We start from the raw sequence: 24,207 nt of genomic DNA, 5'->3' as shown, positions 1-24,207 counted from the left end.
TTCAATCGTTAGTTTGTTTGTCTTTTATCCTTTTCCCCTTGAACTACAATATATATCATCCCGGAAGGTCTCTCGATCGCCATCCTTTTTTAACTCTTAAGTTTATAAATTTTCCTATGGAGCGTGGTAGAAATTGAATATGAGAATGTCTCTTAATTAGCTTTTATTATACTCATCAAATGTCAAAATAATTGAGTATCTCCGATGTTTTGAATAAATTTCTTAGATTAAAATAATAAATTATTTATTATTAGATTAAAATTTAATTATAAATTGTTAAATTAGTCATCCAAAATTTGTAAATATTGTTTTCTACAATGTACTTAACAGATAACACTAATATGTTATGTTATAATATTTTCATTTAATATATATAGAACTAGAAGTTGCTCCCTCGTCAATTTGGAATTCTTCCTCAGAGATTTCAGAAGACTTAAGTCAGTATTGAGGTTGGAATGTAAAGATTTTGTATCTGGTTAATACATCTTTATTAATTTGGAGTTCATAGAGTTTTGTGGGAATTTATTAATTTCAAAATCATAGAAAAAACCTCAATTTCTATATTCCAGGAAATTACTAATAATGCTAAAAGAAAACCCCATTCCACTGGTCATTCAGTGGTGTTTCTATAGTTTCATTGGGGTTTTTAAGGTATTTAAAGATAAGTTAATAATATTAAGTGAAGGACAATGCATTGCCCGTCGTGTGTGTGTCTATATATTATAAAAGCACTAAGCACACAAACTTGACATGCCCAAACACATCTCAAACTTGTCATCGCCCTAACTTTCTTGATTCAAATAATTTTTTTTTTCTTTTCTTATTTGTTAATTTACTTAGGGTAAAATTAATTTAGTTGTTTTCTAATAAAAAATGCAACTTTATTTTAAAGTCAAAACGTTCATAAAGATTTAATTTTTATTATAAAAAGAAACACATGATAAAAGTGAAGAAACATAAATTAACCACAAAAATTTATAAAATATTATGAAATTAGATTAACAAAGTAATTTATTTCTATGATTTTTTTTTCTGAAGTCATGCAGTGAAGGCCTTAAGATTGAGCTGGTTATTTAATCAAACTCATGTAATTATATGTACTTATATATTTAGATTCATTAATCATTGGCAATCCATTGCACAGCAATTATTTCAATATGTGATTGTTATTTCCTAAAATGAAATTAAATTGCATAACATAATAAATGAAGAAATTTTGTTCATAATATTAATTTAAAAAAAGGGTAAGAAATCAAATTGATTTGACAATATATTTCAAAATTTATTTGATATAATTTGGTCGTATAAATTCATCTATGACATATCTTTTTCTTTTGGGGCGAAGCCAATGAAAAAGATATGTCATAAATTTCCTTTGAACAGTTGTGTTTGGGCCATGCCACTTCGGTGAATCAGTAATCTCAAGACCTTGATTAGTTGCATGTTTTCTAGAATTATCCCTTCATTGCTTGCAAATCTCCATTTCATGGACTTATAGTTTGCAGAAGTTGCACCCCTCCATTTCTAAGGGATTTATGGAATTCCTAAGCTTTCACACCTCTACTTGTCTGGTATGCAGCTTGGTAGAATGCTATATTGTTCTCTATTTGGTCTTCCATCCTTGCAGCATTTACCTCTCCGCTTGAACCAGTTCAGCAGGGAACTAGATGAGTTCCCGATTTATTGATTCTTCTTCCTTTTGCTATGAACACTGGACTCGGGATTTAGAGGGGATTAAGGCCAAGGTCAATCTTTGAACTCCCCTTCAGGCTTGTTCATTCTCTAAATCTATTATGATTAATATTATTTATAGAATTAACTTATAAGTTGAATAAACATTCAAATATATCCTCTATCGATAAATAAATCCAAATATATATCGGTAATTAAAAAGTATCTAAAAACAGTATTTAGAAGTGTCATTATTTTCTTATGATTATAACTTGAAATTGTTTTTCATTAATTAAAGAAATAAATGCATATAATTCAAATATTATCTATCTCACAATTATTCATTTTTTGTTACTTCAAATTATTTATAATCATTACTATATAAAACAATTTTTGTTTCAAGAAATAAAATTACGTTGAATAAAAATATCCAAAACTCCATGCAAATGTTCAAAATTTGATTAAAAACTTATTTTCATCTTAAATTTATTTTCATGAACAGATTTATTGATTCATGGCTACTTAAAAGTTATTCACCAATATATTCTATATTATCTAGAAAATATTTTCAATTTATATACTACAATTTTGAAAGGTAAACAAATAATAATAATAATAATAATAATAAATGATCGGTCTATCTACATAGCCCATTTTACATGATAAAAACAATACACACACACATAGAGGACTAGTCATAAGCTAATTAGTAAAATAGGTCATGATCACGGTCACACTGATGGCCTAGGCAGAATTTTTCTTAGCCATGGACATTACTAATTATAGAAGGTAATTGTTTAAAAGATAGTTAATTAAGCAGTTGTTTTTAATTTAAAGAAACAAAAGAGAAAGAAGAGACTTATTCATCATAATTTTGTTACAGCAGTAGAGGTATATATACACTTAATTTTTGTTATAGTAGAGGAAGCTATGTTCATGGTCAAATCAGAGTCTATCTCTATTAACTATTATCCTATCAATTGTATGCAGAGCAACACAACATTACAATAGGAAAAAAGCTCTGCAACTTGTGTTGGAGTTAAACTAAAATTCTACAAGTTGTGTTAAGGTCAGACTCTGCAATCTAATTTGCAGGATGACTTGCAATCCGTGTTGGAGTAGGAGTTTGTTGTCCTTCTTTCAATACTCTCCCTCAAGTTGGATTAAGGGGGTTGATTGAGCCAAGCTTGGATAGTAGATGATAAAAGTGAGCTGAAGTTAGAACCTTTATAAATACATCATTCAGTTGATCGTGACTATGAGTGTAACATAGTTTGATAATCTGCAATTGAACTTGTTGGTGAATAAAATGGCAATCAACTTCAATGTATTTAGTTTTTTCATGAAATATAGGATTAGCTGCAATATGCATGACAACTTGATTATCACAAAACAAAGTTATTAGAATACTACTAGAAATCCCAGATCTGACAGGAGACCTTTAAGCCAAATTAATTCACAAGTTGTGGATGTCATCGCATGATATTCAGCTTCAGCACTAGAACGTGCAACAATATGTTGTTTTTACTATGCTAGGAAACCGAATTACCACAAACAAACATGCAAAAACCAGTAGATTTGTGATCAATAACATTACCTGCCCAATCAGAGTCACTATATTTGGTAATCTGAGTATGACCATAATTAGTCATAATAATCCCACGAGAAGTAGAACCTTTTAGATAGTGTAAAATTCATTTAACAAGGCTCAAGTGAAAAACTATAGGAGTATGCATGAACTAACCAATAAGGTTCATTGCGTAGGTGATATTAGGCCGTGTAATAGTAAGATAAATGAGTTTACCAATAAGATGTTGATAGTAATTGATAGACCAAAGAGGTTCACTAGTTGTTTCAAGCTTCAATTTACTAACCAATGGAGTAGGGGTAGGTTTAGCATCCATCATCTTGGTATCTTTAAGTAAATGAAGAACATACCTGCATTGGTTAAGGAATAGCCCTTTATGAACAATAGCCATTTCAATCCCAAGAAAGTATTTCAAACTACTAAGGTATTTAATGGGAAAACGTTGTTGCAGAGTAGCCTTGAGATGAGATATTGCGTTACCATTGTTTCCCATAATAATAAGGCCATCAACATAGATAAGAACCATTACTTTGGTCGTTGGTCCAAGTTGGACAAATAAGGAGGAGTCTACATTACTTCATTTGAAGCTATTATCTTCAAGAACAACACTCAATTATGCATGCCAAGCTCGTGGAGATTGTTTCAACCCATAAATAGATTTGTGAAACCAACACACTGAGTTAGGGTATGAACCTTAAGGGTGACCGGGGGGCAACTTCATGTAGACTTCTTCTTCAAGGTTTCCATGCAAGAAGACATTTTTGATATTTGACACATTAACCATTTATTATTCACAGCTACTAAGAGCAGAACATGAACAATGTTTATTTTTACAATAGATGCGAAGGTTTCCTTGTAATCTGTGCCAAAGGTTTGAGTATAGCCTTGAGTCACAAGGCACGCCTTGTATCTGTCAATAAATCCATTTGAGTTAAACTTGATTTTATACACCCAATGACTTCCCACAACATGTTTATCTTTGGGGAGTTTGACAACACTCCACATGTTATTTTGATCAAGGGCTTGCAGCTCATCATGCATAGCCTGCTGCCATTCATCCTGTGAGTTTGCCTCCTAAAAATTTCATTAGAGATAACTAAGAAAGGCAGTATGTTCAGCTGAGAGATGTTGATATGTAAGGTAATCAGATATAGGATGTCTTGCAGCATAGGTGACAAAGTCTTGTAGCTTTGTTGGAGGAGCACGGTGATGAGTTGGATTCCTATGAGGCTGTGGAAAAGGAGAGTGATTAACAAACTCACTCTCGAAAACTTCCTTAGAATCTGTGGTAATAGGAATGATAGGAAGGTGCTGCAGGTGAGGCTGAGGGGACTGATTAGCAAAATCATCCTCAGAGTTTAAAATAATAGGAATGACAACTCTTGAGTCAGAGTGCATATCTGTAGTTGTAGTGGATAAATGCCTATCATGATTGCTATTATCATCAGTTTAGAAGTCTGCAGGGCTGTGTTCAGAGTGTGTAGTAACAAGACTAACAACCCCTTCATTAGTAGCCACATCATCAGAGAAGGAGGAAGAGTCGTCTGTAGTAGTAAGTCTATTTGCAGATGAAGCCAAGTATGTAGAAGTAGCATTAGGTATAGGAAATAATTATGTTAAGTCATCTTGTTGATTCCTATTTTTAAAGTATAAAGAGCTTTTTTCAAATCAGACATCTTTTGATATAAGCAATTTTTTTAAGGAGGATGGTAGCATTTATACCCTTTTTGTGTTGAGGAGTATTACACTTAGCAACCCTTGGATCAAGTTTGTCCCGATGTGAGCTTTATATATGAACAAAATGAGTGCAACCAAACACTCGCAAATGAGATAAGTTAGGTGGTTGTTTCTGCAAGACTTCAAGATGTGATTTAAAATGTAATACTCGGTTAGGAAGCCGATTGATTAGATATGCATCAAATAACACTCCGTGAGACCAAAAAGATTTTGGAACATGCATGTGTATCATTAAGGCTCTAGTTTTTTTCCAATAAGTCTCTATTTTTATGTTCAACTACCCCATTTTGTTGTGGTGTGCCAAAACAACTTGACTAATGTAAAATGCCATAAGAAGCTAGATATTGCATCATATTTTTTTACATGGATTCAATGTTATTATCAGATCGAAGAATTTTTATTTTCATAGAAAATTGAGTCATGACCAGCATATGAAAATTTTGAAAGACATGCACAACTTCACTTTTGAATTTCAAGAGATAAATCCATGTAATAAAAGAGAAGTCATCAACAAAGAAGAAAAAATATTTATATCCATCAAAAGATTCAATAGTTGGTCCCCAAACATCAGAATAAACAATATCAAACATCTTATTTGCTATAGAGGATGAAAGCATAAAAAGAAGTCTAGTAGATTTAGACAAATGACATGTATCATATGGAAAACTTTTGATATCCAAATTAGGCATTAATTTGGTGAGGACAATGTCTAAGGGGTGAGCTAAGCATTGGTGCCATAAAAGTTGCTTTTGATGAAACGAAGAAAAAGTAGAAACTTGACGATACTCGTTGTTCTGAGGATGACTTGAAAAATAATAAAGCCCTTTGAAAAAGAAACCTTCACTAATCATTTTCTTGGTGGTGAGGTCCTGAAAAAGAACTTTTTAAGAGTCAAATATAACACAACAATTTAGTGTTCGAGTGATTTTACCAATGGAAAGTAATTGAAACAGAAAGGAGGGAACATATATATAAGACTAAAGATTCTATACTATTGGAGAATAATTTAATTTTTCCTTTACCCTTGACAGAGATATTTTTTCCATTGGCAATAGGCACATTGGAGAAGAAAATCCTTCAAAATTACATAAGTTGGTTAATTTATTAGTGATATGATCAGCGGCACCTGAATCAATGACCCAAAAATCATGCACAATACTAGCTACCAAGACAATTTTAAATGTAATGAAAATACCTTCTATGTTTTCTTACAAGAGGTGAGCAGAGCTTGCAAGAAAGCCCATAAACTTACCAAGGAGCGCAACGGAATCAGAGGCAGATGTTGTCATAGCAGTATCACCCTTTTCCTTAAGATAGGAAGCAAAGTCATTGAAAAGAGCAAATAGATTGGTAGAGAAATTCTCAAAATTACTGGAAGGAGAATTAGTGAAGTAAGTAGTAGCAATATGACCTTTAGTCTCGTAGCCCCTTTGAGATCTCTTCTCTTTTTCAAAATTTAGCTTCAGCTCTAGATGAAGAATCCAACACCTCCTATAGAATGGCCAATATTATGACAATGGTGGCACTTTAAATCGGTTCGTTTGCCCTTGCAATTAAGGTCTGTCATTGTTCATTGATCTGTTGACAACATAAGCATGAGATTCTATTTTAGAGCCAGAATTCATAACCTTTCTGCGAGCTTCTTCTCATCGGATAGTAGCGCACACACTAGTAAGGGATTAGAGATCAAGATTCATGAGGATCCTGTTGCGAAGATCTTCATAGTCTGAACCGAGGCTAGCTAAAAACTGAAAGATCTTGTTCTCCTCTTCATGTTTCCTTAATCTTGTTGCATCAATCATGTGGGATGATATAGTGCAAGTTCACTCCACATACCTTTCAGGGTCCCAAATAATTAAATGTAGGCCTTGCCATCTTGCTGCAGATTATTAAGATTTATGTTGATTTGGAAGATACAAACTGCATTGTTTTGGTTTCTATACATCTCTTTCACTGCTTCTCATAGTTTAAAAGAAGATTATGAGTAGCTGAATATTTTAGCAATATGATTTTCCATAGAGTTAAGTAACCAAGACATAACAAGTTGGTCCTTGCATTGCCAACCTTTATAAGCTTGTGAAGGAGAATCAAGAGGTCTAATATGGCCATTGACATAGCCAAGTTTAGATCTGTCACCTAGAGCAATTTTCATAGCTCTTGATCAAGGGAGATAGTTAAATTCATTTAACAAAACTAAGCCTAAATGTTGATTAGGATTAGGCTCTTCTTGTGGCACATTACAGGATCTATTGGTGCCATCAACATTATCCATCTTGAATGGATCTTTCATAAGTTTTTTGTGAATAATCAGCAGGATATTAATAACCTACTCTGATACCATGAAAAAACAAAAGAGAAAGAAGAGTCTTATTCATCATAATTCTGTTACAACAGTAGAGGTATATATACACTTGATTTCTGTTACAGCAGAGGAAGCTATGTTCACGATCAAATCAAAATCTATCTTTATTAACTATTATCCTATCAATTGTATGCAGGACAATGTAACATTGTAGTAGGAAAGAAGCTCTATAACTTGTGTTAGAGTTAAAATAAAACTCTGCAAGTTGTGTTAAGGTTAGACTTTGCAATTTGATCTACAGGAGGACTTGCAATCCGTGTTGGAGTGGGAATCTGTTGTCCTTCCTTCAATATAATCACTAAACAAAGATGTAAATAAGATGAAAGACAACTAGATATCAGGAGCATAACAATTTCCAGGGTATAAATAAGCTTTTTGTGACGGAATTGAAGTAAATCCATCTTCAGCAAGGGAATTGGCACAAATAAAATTTATTTCATTTGTTGTGTTTATGCAAAAAGGTTATGCAAATTAGTACAAGAAGAAAGAAGAAAAGGAATCTTTTCACATGTGATGGATTGGAAAAGTAGAATTCTTTTGAGGAGAGGGAGGAGAGCGCATCACGCAGCAACAATGCATCCGCCAAACATGGCAAAGCATTTTCCTTTAGGAAGAAAACATTAATGGAATGAGAAATATTTAAATTTGTGATTTCCTTATGACTAGAAAATCAAGTTTGAGTTTTTGGATTTTTTTTTCATCTAAAAACACTTCAAAATCATGCTAGCAACCAAAACAAACTTATTTTTAATCCCAAAATACTCTATAATCATTCTAAAAAATAAAAATTAAATGAATAAAAAAAAAACTTAACAGTCACGATCTATTTTTTCTAATATAGGTTATTGGAAGACACTACCATTGAACTTCTCTTGAAAATACAAACACAATAATATTAAAATCGGTGTTTTTGGTGGTTGAAATGTGGCCATATGATCGGTTTCCTTTCTCCTCAAAATTTTTCAATGATACCAAAACATGAATTCCTAAAATAATAAGAATTAAATAATAGATAGACTGATACTCAAGGGAGAAAAATGAAGTTTTCTATATCAAAATCTAAAAGGTTTTTATTTTTTGGTTAAAGCTTGTACTCCTTTGTTTTTAATTTTCATTTTTAACTATAATTAAAGCTTTATTTTGCAAAATCAATATTTAATCAAACGTTGAAATATTAAATGATCAACACAAATCTTGGTAATGGAACTTGAGATGTTGAAATTGCAAAATAATAATAATAATAATAATAATAATGATGGAAATAATCTTGCTTGATCATTTTACACATTTATTTTATTTTTGAAGTCATAATATCGAAGTAAAAAATTTTCTTTATCTTTAAACAAACAATATACATAGGATCTAACTAAGTCAACAGCTCAGTTAAGATATTTGGGAACTAATGCTAGCAGTTGGAAACATGAAAATGATAGGTTTAATTGTCAAACTTCAATTCAATTACCCCACAAGCAAGGACTGATCTTTAAACAAAACATTTTTATTAATTTTCTGTGAATTAAAATTATGTAGAATCATATCTACATAAAACAATTTTGTTTCAAGAAACAAAATTACAAAGAATAAAAATATCCAAAACTCCATGCAAATATTAAAATTTGATAAAAAAATAATAATATATTTTCAGCTTAAATTTATCTTCACATATACATTTTATTGATTCATGGCTACTTAAAAGATATTCCTCAATATATTCTATATTATCTAGAAAATATTTTCAATTTATATACTACAAAGAACACACTTTTGAATGGAATAATAATAATAATAATTTTGAGGATCTAAAAACATAAACCCTAATTTCTAGTCAACTTAGAAGAAGCAATTAGGCAATAGGTCTTCTACTGCAGCAGGAGACCCGTTGCTTGTTATTAAAAAAAAAAAAGAATTGTCTGCAGGCAACGGACTAGTAATCAGCGCTAAGTCAAATAGACCATGATCATGGTCGTAGTGATGGCCTGGTCAGAATTTTTCTTAGACGTGGATATTATTACTAATTATAGGAATTAGGAGGTAATTGTTTAAAAGACAGTTAATTAAGCAGCTGTTTTTACTAAACAAAGATGGAAGCAAAAGGAAAGACAACTAGATTTCAGGAGACTAACAATTTTCAGGGTCCAAATAAGCTTTTTTGTGATGGAATTCAAGTAAATCCTGTCTTCAACAAGGGAATTCAAGTAAAAGGGTTTTGCAGATTAGTATGAGGAGAGGAAAGAAAACGAATCTTTTCTCGTGCTGTGGATCGAAAAAACAGATTTCTCATGTGGAGAGCACATCAGGCAGCAACAAGACATCTGACAAACAAAGCAGAACGATTTCCTTCTGGAAGAACATATCATGGAAAATAGGTTTGACATTAATGCAAAAAAAAATTTTCAAATTTGTGATTTTGGTAACACACACTTAAACGCTTATCATTTTAGTGCTGTGATCAATCAATGTTGTTGCAGGCAGCAGTAAAAGGAAGAATAATCTTAGGGTTTTCACATATCAGGAACTAGCTGTTGCGACTGACAACTTCAATCCTTCTTGCTCGGTTGGAGAAGGTGGATTTGGAAAGGTTTTCAAAGGATACATTGAGAGCATCGATCAGGTGAGTCTTGTGCTATGTGTGCATGCACACACAGTCATATTTGTCATCCCAGATCATCTTGTAATGCAATTAGTTTGCTTCATTCTCTCTTTTTCAGCATGTTGGTGTTAAGCAACTTGACAGTAATGGAAGACAAGGAAACAAAGAATTCTTTTCAGAGATCATTACATTAAGTATTGTTCAACATCCAAATCTTGTCAAACTGATTGGCTACTGTGTAGAAGATGATCAAAGACTCTTAGTTTATGAATTCATGCCCAACGAAAGCTTGGAAACTCACCTTCTTGGTATGCCCACATAATTCTTGTTTTTGTACCCTAGGCAACAAGTTTACGAAATTTTGTTTGTTTACTTGTCATGCCTTGATTTAGCTTTAGGTCCGAATTTTTACCACTACATCGTCTCTTTACAGATTTTTTGTTTAGTGTGCAAACATTTTCTGATTTCCAGCTTTACCTCCAGGAAGAAAACCTTTGGACTGGGCTACTAGGATGAAAATAGCATCAGGAGCAGCAAAAGGATTGGAATATTTGCACGATACTGCCGATCCTCAGATCATCTATCGAGATTTCAAAGCATCAAACATATTATTAGATGAAGGTTTCCATCCCAAGATCTCTGATTTCGGGCTTGCTAAGTTAGGTCCAACAGAAGGAAAGGATCATGTATCTACAAGGGTGATGGGTACGTATGGCTACTGTGCTCCTGAATATCAACGAACAGGTCAGCTGACAACAAAGTCTGATGTCTACAGTTTCGGTGTTGTTTTCCTGGAGATAATTTCAGGAAGGAGAGTTGTTGACCCGTCAAGACCAAAAGAGGAGCAGAACCTCCTTCATTGGGTATGCCGATGTTTTTTCTCCTTCAATGAAGTTGTTAGGATTATATCCTTAATTCCAGAGTAATTAGAAGTGTATACCTTAATATCGATTCTGGTTTCTATATTGCAGGCAAGGCCACTGTTTAAGGATAGAATTCAATTCACAAAGATGGCAGATCCATTGCTTGAAGGAAACTGCCCACAAAAGTGTCTATACCAAGCTCTTGCAATTGCAGCAATGTGTCTCCAAGAAGAAGCTGATACCAGACCTTTGATGGCTGATGTTGTAACTGCACTTGAGTTTCTTGCCACACCACTTGAGGAGAAAAAACCTACAGTAATATCAACAGAAAACATCCATTATGTCGACTCTGTGACTGGAGGAAATGTGTAGGAAGAGTGAGAGGCTAAGTTATACTCCAATTATGCAGAAAAAAGAAGAGAGAATATGGAGTTTTTGTTCGGATGTGGAATTTTTTATTTCGAACACGTGTTTTCTAGTTTTCCAAATTAAGCTGTTCTTTAGTTTGGAAAACATTAGAAAAGATGTTCTCCACATTTTCTCCTTCAAACACTGTAAGAACCATATTCTTGACCCTATTTCAACTCTAGATTCGGTCCAAACCCAAATTAACTAACCTAGGTATTTAGAAAAATTTGGCTAAGAGCATTATTTTCTCTCTTTTCCTCAATTTCTTCCCCCTACCGTGACTTTCCACTCCTGTTTTGAGTTGTGAATTTAAATTTTTGGTTAAAGAAATGTTGAACAAACAAGTAGATTATTTTTACCTCTTTTGTTATTTTTTATTAAGGATTGAATGTGGAAGGTTTTAAGATATGTTTAGGGTTTTTATATTGTTTTAATTATGATAGAATAATTTAAACGATTGAATTGATGTTTTAAGGAGTTAATTGGCCTTAAACGAACTGATTTGATATCTGGGATTATGGTTTGTTGAAGAACAAATTGTGTTATTGTGAAATCTGCAGATTTAAAGATTGACAGATCGAGATTTTAAAAATCTTGATCAACCGGTCAATTAATTGGTTGAACCAATCGCCCGAGTTGGCTAGTTCTTGTTGATCGATTGATTGGTTTGTGTTTCCGGTCGATTGATTGGTTGAAACCAGTTGACCAGTTGGCCTGTGATTGTGGTCGATCAGTTGACTTGGTAGTAGAGTTTTATCGGGTCTATTAGGTTCGATCAGTTTGAGTTATGTTCGGGATCGATTGGGTGAAACAGTTCAACTTTATATTTACGTTTTGGTCTCTAAGCTTAGAGTTTTCAATCTCTTATTATACTTTGCTTTAAGTCATTTTTTAGTGTTTTTCATATCCATTATAGATTCTACTGATATTCCTTCTAACGATCTTCAGTGTTCTTTGGTTTTGCATCTATTTGTCTTTTGCTTTTGTTTTTTAAATGAGTGGTGTTGATCTTTAATATGTATGTAATATAAATAATATATGCATGTTAATTATATAATGAGTATAATTTATTAATTATTGAATATTTATATATGTTGTTTTATTATCCGAATACTCATCTATTCTTGAATTTCACACTCACATTATGTTGAATTAAATTCTATTCGATATGATATACATTGTTTTGATAAATATTACGAGTATCTATTATGTCTTGATAATGGTATACTTGTCAGTAACTTCATTCTAACAGAGAGTAGTTAGTCTATGTGTACATAGTATTCTATATATCTAGTTGGTGAGAGAGGCACCCGCATGTGGCGACTGATCCTCCCACAATGATCACCTTCAAGTGTCATCTGGTCATCTTCGGGTGTCATTTGATCTCTGACATGCAAACTATTAATATGCTTAGTAAGTATATTTATATCAAGATATATCGACTTGCAAACTATTAATATTTAAGATGTATGTTAAATGTTTTCCCTGCACTGAGTTGGTTAAACTCACCCTTTTATTTTTTTAATATTATTTCAGGTTTTTAGTTTCTGTTAGAAGGTGAAATTCGTTATATGTTCTTACTTTTTAAGTTTTGGTTGGTATGTCTTGCTTAGGGGTGAGGAAAAAAACCGAAAAACAAAAAAAAATAACCGAAAAAACCGAACCATGATAAAAAAACCGATTAAAATTTTGAAAAAACCGACCGGTTCAGTTCGGTTTCGGTTTTATAAGCATAAAACCAAAAAAACTGAACTGAATCCAAACCGAAAAAACTGGAAAAAAACCGAGCCAAACTAGAAAAAAACCAAGCCAAACCGGGTTTTTGTCCTAAAAAACCGAACCGAACCAAAACTGGCCGGTTTGAACCGGTTTCGGTTTTTTTAAAAAAAAATTGGTTTGGTTATTTTTTTTGATAAAAACCGAACCGAACTGAAAATAATTACCCCTAGTCTTGCTTGTTCCGCAAGACTTTCCTTTTAGTTTTTAATTCAATGTCTAGACGCTTCACTATCATATTATTTTAATTAAATTTAGATTTTGACAATGTAATAAGTATTATGGTTTATTTGTTTTGTTTTTTTTTTAATGATAAGAATTCTTTTGAAGTGTTATTTAATTTTAATGGCTTTGAAAAATATAATATTTTAAAGGATATCTAAATGTTGTGAAATAGTTATATAATTTGTTTTATAATATGCATGTGTTCGGAGATTTAGCATAGATTAAGTGTCCTTGCGACGCTGTTCTTGCATTACCAGTCATATACCCGGTATTTAGGTCGTGATCACGGTGTCAATTCCCCTCGCATGCTTCTCCATCTGGCCATTCTTAAGAAAACTATTATTTCTAGTCGTTAATATGGAGAGGAACGAAGACGGCGGAGTCTTTTGGTGGAAAAAACATTTGATAATGAAGCTGCTGATGGAAGAGAAACTGAAATGGGTTTAATTTAAAGCTCATGATATGGTTTGTAACACATCCTTAAGATTACCTGCAGAAATGAAAAGCTCCATCTAGATTTCCAGATGTCTGAGACGTGTAAATTACCCCTTAACTATATTTTACAGCCCATGTTGTTTCTGTATTTCTCAGATTTGTCAAGCTATATTCCGTCTACTTATTGCTTTTCTTGCCTTTTAAGATCCAAATTATCTGCAAGCAATGTTTTCACTGCAAGCAATGTTTTCACCGCAAGTAGTCGAAATCATAGGAGTGTTTTTTGTTCCGAACATCAGAATATCTATGTTCATTCAATTTTTCTTAAGATGTACGTGTTGGCTATTCTTCATCGTTCTCATTCTATTCATTCAATTTAAAACAGATGCTCCTAGATGTACGTAAAAAACGGGCTCTTTATGAGTCAACACTTGCGAAATGGTGAGTCATACAATCACTCTATTGTGGATCCTATATATAATTAGTGTGAGCGGATTCACGATCAGCCAGACTTAAGTATATCTTCTTGTGTTTTTGTTAATGGAATCCAATCCTGTGGAAAAAGGATTACGATCGTGGTTATAGTGGAGACCTCCCTGTCAGCATTTATCTTAAGCCATGGAAAATGCTAATTATAGGAGGGAATAGATTAAAAGTGAGTTAACCAGAAACAAGTCTTTGCCCCTGTTTTTGCTAAACAGAGAAAGCTAATTACTAGTTGGAAGCAAGACGCTGACAGCTAGACTAGCTAACAATTTCAAAATCCAATGGTTCTGCTGCTAAAGTTTACAGAAAAAGCTAACAATGCTGTTACCAGAAGAACTCAATTCCTATATAGTTAACGGATACGTAAATACCATTTCATGGTGAGATAGAATCATCTTACCTCCAACAAGGTACCTAAAAAGAAACTTTGTATTTGTATAGATTACATAAATACACAACAGGGTTTGCAAATTAGCAGGAGGGGAGGAAGGAAATGAGTCTTTTCTCGTGTTTTAGATTGAAAAAGAAGAGTTCTTTTAAGGGAAGTAGATCATCATGGACCAACAAGGGATTTGGCAAACAAGGCAAAACATTATCTTTCATAAGAAACATGTCTCGTATAATAGGTGAGGTGTGTCCATGGAATAAATTTCAATTTTGTTATTTTGGTAATGGATAATTGCCAATGATTTTGGTCATGTTATCAATGTTGCAGACAGAAGCAAAAGGAGGAACATTTCTCAAGTTTTCACTTTTCGCGAACTAGCTGTTGCAACCAAAAAATTCAATCCTCATTGCCTGGTGGGAGAAGGTGGATTTGGAAGGGTGTACAAAGGATACATTGAGAGCATCGATCAAGTTAGACAAGTATTTTAAGAACATGCAAACCTGTATATTATCCTAGATCATATTGTAATGCAATTGCTTTGTTTCATTCCTTGTTTTTTTTTCAGATTATTGCTGTTAAGCAGCTTGACAGGAATGGATTGCAAGGAAACAGAGAATTCTTTTCTGAGGTCCTTACATTAAGTTTGGTTCAACACTCCAATCTTGTCAAACTGATTGGCTACTGCGCTGATGGTGATCAAAGACTCCTTGTTTATGAATTCATGGCCAGTGGATCTTTGGAAAATCACCTTCTTGGTATGCCCATATAATTTATTTTTTTAATCCTAGGCAAGAAGTTCTGTATACATGTCATGTTGCAGTTCAAGCACGAGCTTGATTTAGCCTTAGGTCCAAAGTTTTTCCATCTGCGTTGTCTCTATAAGGATTTTGTGCTTAGTGTGCAAACATTTTCTGCTTTCCAGATTTACGTCCAGGAAAAGAGCCTTTGGACTGGACAACTAGGATGAAAATAGCATCAGGAGCAGCAAAAGGGCTGGAGTATTTGCATGATGTTGCCGATCCTCAAATCATCTATAGGGATTTCAAAGCTTCAAATATTTTATTAGATGAAGATTTCAATCCGAAGCTGTCTGATTTTGGACTTGCCAAGTTGGGTCCAACAGGAGGAAAAGAACATGTGTCTACCAGGGTGATGGGTACATATGGCTACTGTGCTCCTGAATATCAAATGACAGGTCAGCTGACAAAAATGTCTGATGTGTACAGTTTCGGTGTTGTTTTTCTGGAGATAATTTCAGGAAGGAGAGTTATTGACATGTCCAGACCAACTGAAGAGCAGAACCTAATTCATTGGGTATGTTGATGATTTTCTTTCCCAGTTAACTTGTTAGGATTATATCTTTCATTTCTGGCAAGGTTATAGCATAGAGCATAAGCTGCAAACATTGAGGTTTAAGGACTGATTGGAAATGCAGACCATGACACTTATTCTCATTTTCATATTGCAGGCAGCGCCGCTATTTAAGGACAGAAGTCAATTTACAGCAATTGCAGATCCATTGCTTGGAGGAAAATACCCAAAAAAGAGTCTATATCAAGCTCTTGCAATTGCAGCCATGTGTATCCAAGAGGAAGCTGATAGACGACCTTTGATCGCTGATGTTGTAATGGCACTTGAGTATCTTGCCATGCCAATTGATGAGAAAAAAGCTACAATGACATCAACCGAAAGAATCCACCATGTTGACTCTGTGAAAGGAGGAAATGCAAAGGAAGAGCTGGGAGTTTAGATGTCCTGCAGAAACCAAAAGCTACTTCTAGGACTTCAATATTGTGGTGTTTGATGCATTTTTATATGATCCTAAACATTGATACTGTATTTCTTTTGGTGTTAATTTTGAAGTTCAGAAAAATGTAAAAGTGAGTTTTGTGAAGAGTCCTTTAGGTCTTCTAGGTGCAAGTGTGCCATAGATTACTGATGTGATTATCTTCAAGTCTTAGACTAGTAAAGGTATGTCTTGAAAGAGTTGTATTCTAAGTCTATAAGTCCATGGGACTACCACGATATAAGAGAGATGTATTCCACCATGCTTCCCTCCTCTTACCAATTTTTCCTAACAATTTCACAAAAGCGTATGCGTAAATGGACTGTTTTTGCTGCAGGTAAAAAAGTGCAGGCCATGGAATTGTAGGAGTTTACGTTTAATTTACAATATCAATGTTTGCTATTCTTTATCAGTCTCATTCAATTAAAAACTACATGCTTCAATTTCTTCTATGCAAAAACAACAACAAACCTTAACTCTACATAGATATACTCTTCACACCGCAATTAATTTTGAGCCAGCATTCCATTTGCAGTCCTTCGCGATATTTTAATCGGAACTTTTAAGGTACGAGCTAGGTCCGTTAACATATGATATAATGGCATGGCGATCGACAAAGAAGGAGTGATGATTGTTAACCTCCCAATCCGGTACACACAATATCTGATTTCTTTTAGAAGTCAGCCTGTGGGTGTCATTTTGCAGTTATAATTATCACCTCTGCGATGCTACTTCATGAAGGTGATATCTGGATGAGGCAAAGGTGTGAAAGCATGAAAAACTGTAATTCTAACCAGCAACACATGCCAAGAAATTTACCAACTTGTTCACGTGCTCTTCTCCTAGTCTGATCAAAAGTAAGCCTGATAGATAGTTTAATTCTGACAAGGAGAATCAAGTACTATTTGTTAGTAAGTGGAGACAAACAATGTCCCACCATATGTAAATGGGAATACATAATCTCCCACTTGACACATGGTGGTTGCAAACGGTGGGTATAAATCATGGCATGATTTATCCCCTTCACTCTTAACTTAGTATATATATGTGCTCATTGAAGAGCTCAGCAAGGTGGCAGAGAAGTGTGTGCAAAATACAGAGAGAACAAAAAAGTAGAGAGAGCAGTAGAGAGAGCTTGAGTGAGTAGAGTTGAGTTGAGAAGAGTTTTCTCCTCCTCTTTGTTTGTATTGTTTCTTTGAGTGATTAATACAAACCAGTAGCTCCATGGAGTAGGTAAGGTTCTGAACCACGTAAATTTGTGTGTTTGATTGCTTGAATGACCCAACCAGTGGTATCAGAGCTTGTTCTTGAAAAAGAGGGTGTTTGATCCAAACTCAAAAATCAAAGTTCTCAAAATGTGTTTTTGAACATACCATCGTGTAGAGGAAGACGAGACGAATCCACTAGTAAAAACCTGACGAAGAACCGACATCCTGCATGCCTGCACGCGCCACCACGTGTTGACGACAACACTGCCCACGCGCACCAATACGCCCCACGCACTCCACGCGTCTTCTTCGCTCGAATTCCTGCAACTGAACCGGGTTGACCCGCCACGTCATCAGCCACGCTAGCAATTCTGCACAATCATCAGACACGTCATCAGTCCAGTCAGCAAGACATGTTAGCACATGCCACGTCAGCATAAATTACGTGCACCTTTGCCACATCATCAACGGTGGGCCTGTATTGCTTACATGTCTGCCACGTCAGTATAGCCACGTCAGCATACTGGGTTATGATCCAGTGCGTCGCAGACACTATTTTGGCATGACACACGGCTTCATCTGTATCGTCTGTTGACCCAAAACTTTGATTGATAAGATCTGAGCCATCCAAAGTCCAATTTTGGTGATCTCAGTGTCGTTTCCAATATTTTTTGCCGTTCTGGACACATCTGTAAGGTCAGATTTGACAGATTCAAATCTGAGACATATTAAAAATGGTAGATGAAATAAAAGCTGCTGGAATTTAAAAATTTGATGGAACAGATTTTGGATATTGGAAAATGCAAATTGAAGATTATCTATATGGGAAGAAACTTCATCTTCCTCTGTTAGGGAGCAAACCAGAGAATATGCCAGAAGAAGATTGGCAAATTCTTAATAGACAGGTTTTGAGCATTATCCGGCTATCTTTGTCAAGAAGAGTTGCTCACAATGTTACAAAAGAAAAATCCACTGTAAAATTGATGGAAACTTTATCTGGGATGTATGAGAAGCCCTCAGCAAATAATAAAGTGCACTTGATGAAGAAGTTGTTCAACTTGAAGATGACAGAAAGCACCTCTGTTACACAACATCTCAACAACTTCAATACCATCACAAATCAATTGTCATCTGTTGAGATTGAGTTTGATGATGAGATTCATGCACTCATTTTGCTAGCTTTACTTCCAAGCAGTTGGGAAGGTATGAGGACAACCATAAGCAACTCAGCTAGAAAATCCAAACTGAAATATGATGACATCTGAGACTTGATTTTGGTTGAAGAAGTGCGAAGGAAAGACTCAGGTGAAAGTTCAAGTTCAGGATCAGCTCTCAACATCAACACTCGAGGGAAGAGATAAGACAAAGGCTTATCTAGAGGCAGATCAAAATCAAGATACAGAAGTAAAAGCAAGTTTGGACCCAGAAAGCAGGTTGAATGTTGGAATTGTGGCAAACCTGGTCATTTCATGAGGAATTGCACAAAACTGAAAAAACCTGAAGCTGACTCTGCAAACGCTACCACAAATGAGGTACAAGATGCTTCAATTCTTGCTGTACAAAGTCCAATTGATGATTGGATTCTTGATTCTGGTGCTTCATTCCACTGTACACCACACCATGAGATGATGCAAAACTATGTTGCTGGAGATCACGGTGTAGTCTATCTAGCCGATGGACAACCAATGGATATTATGGGTATAGAAGATGTGCAAATCAAGACAATGAATGGATCTATATGGAACTTGTAAAATGTAAGGCATGTTCCTGGATTAAAGAAGAAGTTGATCTCCGCCGGACAACTTGACGATAGTGGTCATTCAATCCTTTTTTCTGGAGGTATGTGGAAGGTATCAAAAGGAGCAATGGTTTTAGCTCATGGAAAGAAAACTGGCACCCTGTATATGACCACAAGATTTGCAGACATTATTGCCTCTATTGAAGCAAAAAATCAGGCACAGCTATGGCACTAGACTCGGCCATATGAGTCAAAAAGGGATGAAGATACTTCAGTCGAAGGGAAAGCTGCCAAAGCTTAAAAATGTTGATCTGGACATTTGTGAAAGTTGTGTTCTTAGAAAACAGAAGAAGCTCAGCTTCTTAAAAGTTGGCAGGACCTTAAGACCAAGAAAGCTAGAACTGGTACACACAGATTTATGGGGACCTTCTCCAGTAGCATTTCTTGGAGGTTCTCGGTATTATGTGACTTTCATTTATGATTTTAGTAGAAAGGTATGGGTCTACTTTCTGAAAAATAAATCTAATGTGTTTGAAACATTCAAGAAGTGGAAGGCTATGGTTGAGACTGAATCAGGTTTGAAGTTGAAATGCTTGAGATCTGATAATGGAGGAGAATACATTGATGGAGGTTTCAAAGAATATTGTGTTGTCAATGGTATCAGAATGGAAAAGATCGTTCCAGGCACACCGCAACAGAATGACATTGCTAAACGAATGAACTGGACCATCAATGAACAAGCTAGAAGCATGAGGTTGCATTCAGGGCTACCTCAAACATTCTGGGCTGATGCAGTTCATACTGCAGTTTACTTGATCAACCGTGGACCATCAGTTCTTTTGGAGTTCAGATTTCCCGAGGAAGTATGGAGAGGAAAAGAGGTATAACTCTCTCATTTAAAGGTCTTTGGGTGTGTTTCCTATGTGCATATAGATTCTGATGCTCGCAACAAGCTAGATGCCAAATCTAAGAAATGTTTCTTCATTGGCAATGAAGATGAAGAATTTGGATTTCGGTTCTAGGATGATCAGAATAGAAAGATTATCAGAAGCAGGAACGTGATCTTTAATGAGAAAGTTTTGTACAAAGGCAGATCAAGTGTAGAAACAGATATGGTTGATTCAGATACAAGTTAACAAAAATCTGAATTCATAAGATTAGAAGGGCTTCCCGATGTTACCGAGCAGAACAAAACTCAAGAGTCCTTACAAGAAGATTCAAGCACATCTGTACCCACTACTACATAGGAAGATGCAGAGCCAAGTGAACCAATTGTTTATGTTTGCAAGTTTTCAAGGACTGTAAAGCCCCCACAACGGTTCACACTTCTACTAAATTATATTTTTCTGACAGATGGTGGTGAGCCGTTAAGTTATGAAGAATCCTTACAAGATGGAAACTCAAGTAAGTGGGAGTTAGCCATGAATGATGAGATGAGTTCATTGCTGAAGAACAAGACCTGAGAGCTAACCACACTACCTGAAGGAAAGAAGGTTTTGCAAAACAAGTGGGTTTACAGAGTAAAGACTGAGCATGATGGAAGCAAATGGTTCAAGGAAAGACTTGTTGTAAAAGGTTTTTAACAAAAGAAAGGGATTGAATACTCTGAGATATTTTCTCCAGTTGTGAAGCTCATAACAATCAGAGTTGTTCTGGGGATAGTAGCTGCAAAAAATTTACATCTTGAACAATTAGATGTAAAAACAACATTTCTTCATGGTGACTTGGAGGAAGACATTTACATGCAACAACCAAAGGGCTTTGCAATACAAGGAAAGGAGAACCAAGTCTGCAAGTTAAAGAAAAGTCTATACGGTTTGAAGCAAGCTCTAAGACAGTGGTACAAGAAGTTTGACAACTTCATGTGTAGTTCGGGATACACAAGATGCCAGGCTGATCACTGTTGCTATGTCAAACATTTTGACAACTCCTACATCATTCTACTATTATATGTGGATGATATGTTGATTACAGGATCTAGCATTGAGGAGATTGACAAGCTGAAACAACAATTATCAAAACAGTTTGAAATGAAGGATTTAGGAGCTGCTAAACAAATACTTGGCATGAGAATCATTAAAGATAAAGATAAAGGCATACTAAAGCTTTCACAAATAGAGTATGTCAAGAAGGTTCTCAGCAGGTTTAGTATGGACAATGCTAAACCAGTAAGTACACCTCTGGGGAATCATTTCAAGCTCAGCAAAGACCAGTCATCAAAAACTGAGCTAGAATGTGAACACATGGATAAGATTATATACGTCTCAGCTATCGGCTCTTTGATGTATGATATGGTCTGTACCAGACCAGACATTGCCTATGTAGTGGGAGTTATAAGCCGATATATGAGTAATCCTAGAAAGCAGCATTGAGAGGCTGTAAAATGGATCATGAGGTACTTAAAAGGTTCATCAAAGACTTGTCTTACCTTCACAATTGGTGGTTTGAAACTTGAAGGTTTTGTAGACGCTGATCTAGCAGGAGATGTTGATAGCAGAAAGAGCACTACAGGATATGCATATACTCTAGGAGGTACTGTTGTTTCCTGGAGTTCTACCTTGCAAAAGATCGTCGCTCTTTCAACAATAGAAGCTGAATATGTTGCAGTTTCAGAATCTGCAAAGGAGATAGTATAGCTACAGAGTTTCCTAAAAGAATTGGGCAAGATGAACGGAAAGGGAACTCTGTATAGCGACAGTCAGAGTTCAATCTTCCTCGCCAAGAATCCAGCATTTCACTCAAGGACTAAGCATATTCAGATTAAATATCACTTCATCCGACAATTACTAGATGATGAAGAACTAATGCTAGAAAAGGTTTGTGGAAGCAAGAATCCAGCTGACATGTTAACCAAAAGAGTTACACTTGATAAACTGAAGTTGTGTAAAACTTCAGTTGGTCTTCAAGGATAAAAAATAATTTCATTGTTTGTCTCCAAATGGGAGATTTTTAGTAAGTGGAGACAAATAATGTCCCACCATATGCAAGTGGGATTACCTAATCTCCCACTTGACACATGGTGGAGGCAAACGGTGGGCATAAATCATGGTATGATTTATGCCCTTCACTATTAACTTAATATATATATGTGCTCATTGAAGAGCTGAGCAAGGTGGTAGAGAAGTGTGTGCAAAATACAGAGAGAACAGAAGAGAAGAGAGAGCAGTAGAGAGAGCTTGAGTGACTAAAGTTGAGTTGAGAAGAGTTTTCTCCTCCTCTTTATTTGTATTGTTTCTTTGAGTGATTAATACAAACCAGTAGCTCCGTGAAGTAGGCAAGTTGCCGAACCATGTAAATTTATGTGTTTGATTGCTTGAATGGCCCAACACTATTGAAGCTGTGGACCTAAAGTTATAGGATCAGCAAAAGCACGGCCCATTGGCTTGACATACCAGCTTAGAGAAGTCAGAGAGCATGACAGCTCTTTGTACGATTGTCTAAACTTGCATATCCTTCAAATCATCTTTCAGGATTATATAACCGAACCCAGGAATACCACTGAGACTATTGTTGTCAGCAACTTCCACAGCAGAACAGATACTCGAAAAGAATCCACTGCTGCCTCTTCGCTTCTTCCTTTGCCAGCTCATCGTCAAAGACCAAAAACTAGGCCTTGACTGACCATTACTGGAAGCTATGTCAACCACCAGCCCTTGAGGTTTCCTTGAACTCGTACTTTTCTCTATCTCAAACTTTGAGAAATACTTAATTTCTTTCCTCACAAGTGATCCTACGGTGCCTTGTGTGCCTATCGCAACTAGAGTCGTTGCAGCCATTTTCTCAGGGAACTTGGTGGTAGTGGTGCTGGCTTTATATTGCATAATATATAGTCTGATTGAGGTGATGGATGCTTATGGTTGAAGTAAGTGGTGGCCCTAGCTATTTCCTTGTCAAAATATGAAAATGAGAGAGTGATTGAGGATCTCTCTCTCATCTTTGGTGTTTGTTTATAAAGCTCTCATTGAACCTCTTGATTAAAGTGGACAGCATGAGATTTTGCATAATTGGCGCATGGATATTAGTCATCGTATTCATCCTGTGATTGCATTGAAAGCATCTGCATGCTTTACTTGATAATTTTTTAAACCCCTTTGATTACTTGTTGGATGTAAGCACTTAGTTTTATGATGGCCAGCAAAAATTGATCAAGCTTTCTTTATCTACTTATTCTGTGCTAAAACCTCATTGGCAAGGCAAAACATGCCATACCATGTGGTTTCTTGGCCATATTTGTTAGGTTAATCCTCTTTTTCTCATTCCTTAGCCAGATAGAAGAGAAGAGGAAAGGAGTCATGTATCACAAACTTGCTAGTAAATCACTTGAAGTGGAATTTAGGTATGGGGTCATAGGTGGTGTTGATCCCTCCTTTCTTTTGCTTTTGTGCATTCTATGTAATGGCAGAAATCATTTCTTTTTGTAAAGGAACAGGATACCTTGACATAACAATTCATAATTGGATGGTTATTAAAAGAGGCTATAGAAAAACACCGTATATACCGATTCAAAAACACTGGATGGCAATTTTGCCTTTCACACCACAAAACTTCAAACTAATTATTGGTGACATGAAACTCCGCGCATTAATGTTTCAAACTAATGATAAGGGACAAGATTTTTTACATTTAAAAAGCATGGTAAGAAAACCAAAATGTCCTAAAAAAATACAATCATGGTATTAGAGAACAATTGGGTAATTTTAAAATGCTTTTTTTTGTCAAATATAAAAAAATTCAAAAGTATAATAAAATAAACACAGTATTCTTGAAAGTCAAAAATTTAAAATTGATGTCAAGGAGGTTTTTAGATTTTTCAATAATATTTTTTTTATTATTATCATATTAGTAGCTCAATGTCATGTGACTAAAAAAAAATTAGACACATGGGAGGCATGCACACTTTGAGCTGTATATACAACGTCTTTTGGTGTCTAAAAATACCCTCTCAC

General features: G+C 35.1%; 3 protein-coding genes across 3 annotated transcripts; 2 read left to right on the top strand and 1 right to left on the bottom strand.

Annotated features, from left to right (window-relative positions):
- Positions 1-8,395: 8,395 nt before the first annotated feature.
- Positions 8,396-11,183, top strand: LOC133703554 (probable serine/threonine-protein kinase PBL23). Its single transcript, XM_062128155.1, has 5 exons — positions 8,396-8,424; positions 9,834-9,969; positions 10,067-10,256; positions 10,420-10,811; positions 10,920-11,183. The coding sequence occupies exons 1-5, from the start codon at positions 8,396-8,398 to the stop codon at positions 11,181-11,183; spliced, it is 1,011 nt and encodes a 336-aa protein (XP_061984139.1).
- A 3,568-nt stretch (positions 11,184-14,751) lies between these two features.
- LOC133703553 (probable serine/threonine-protein kinase PBL23) lies at positions 14,752-16,279 on the top strand. The gene is made up of 5 exons (XM_062128154.1): positions 14,752-14,767; positions 14,857-14,999; positions 15,095-15,284; positions 15,452-15,843; positions 15,998-16,279. The coding sequence occupies exons 1-5, from the start codon at positions 14,752-14,754 to the stop codon at positions 16,277-16,279; spliced, it is 1,023 nt and encodes a 340-aa protein (XP_061984138.1).
- Positions 16,280-22,698: 6,419 nt separating this feature from the next.
- LOC133703552 (uncharacterized) lies at positions 22,699-23,037 on the bottom strand. Its single transcript, XM_062128153.1, has one exon. The coding sequence runs from the start codon at positions 23,035-23,037 to the stop codon at positions 22,699-22,701; it is 339 nt and encodes a 112-aa protein (XP_061984137.1).
- Positions 23,038-24,207: the final 1,170 nt, after the last annotated feature.

This window comes from Populus nigra, chromosome 9, assembly GCF_951802175.1.
Source record: "Populus nigra chromosome 9, ddPopNigr1.1, whole genome shotgun sequence".
Classification (NCBI taxonomy): Eukaryota; Viridiplantae; Streptophyta; class Magnoliopsida; order Malpighiales; family Salicaceae; genus Populus; species Populus nigra.
The sequence above is the reverse complement of the archived record's forward strand: the minus strand, read 5'-3'. Positions and strand labels throughout refer to the sequence as shown.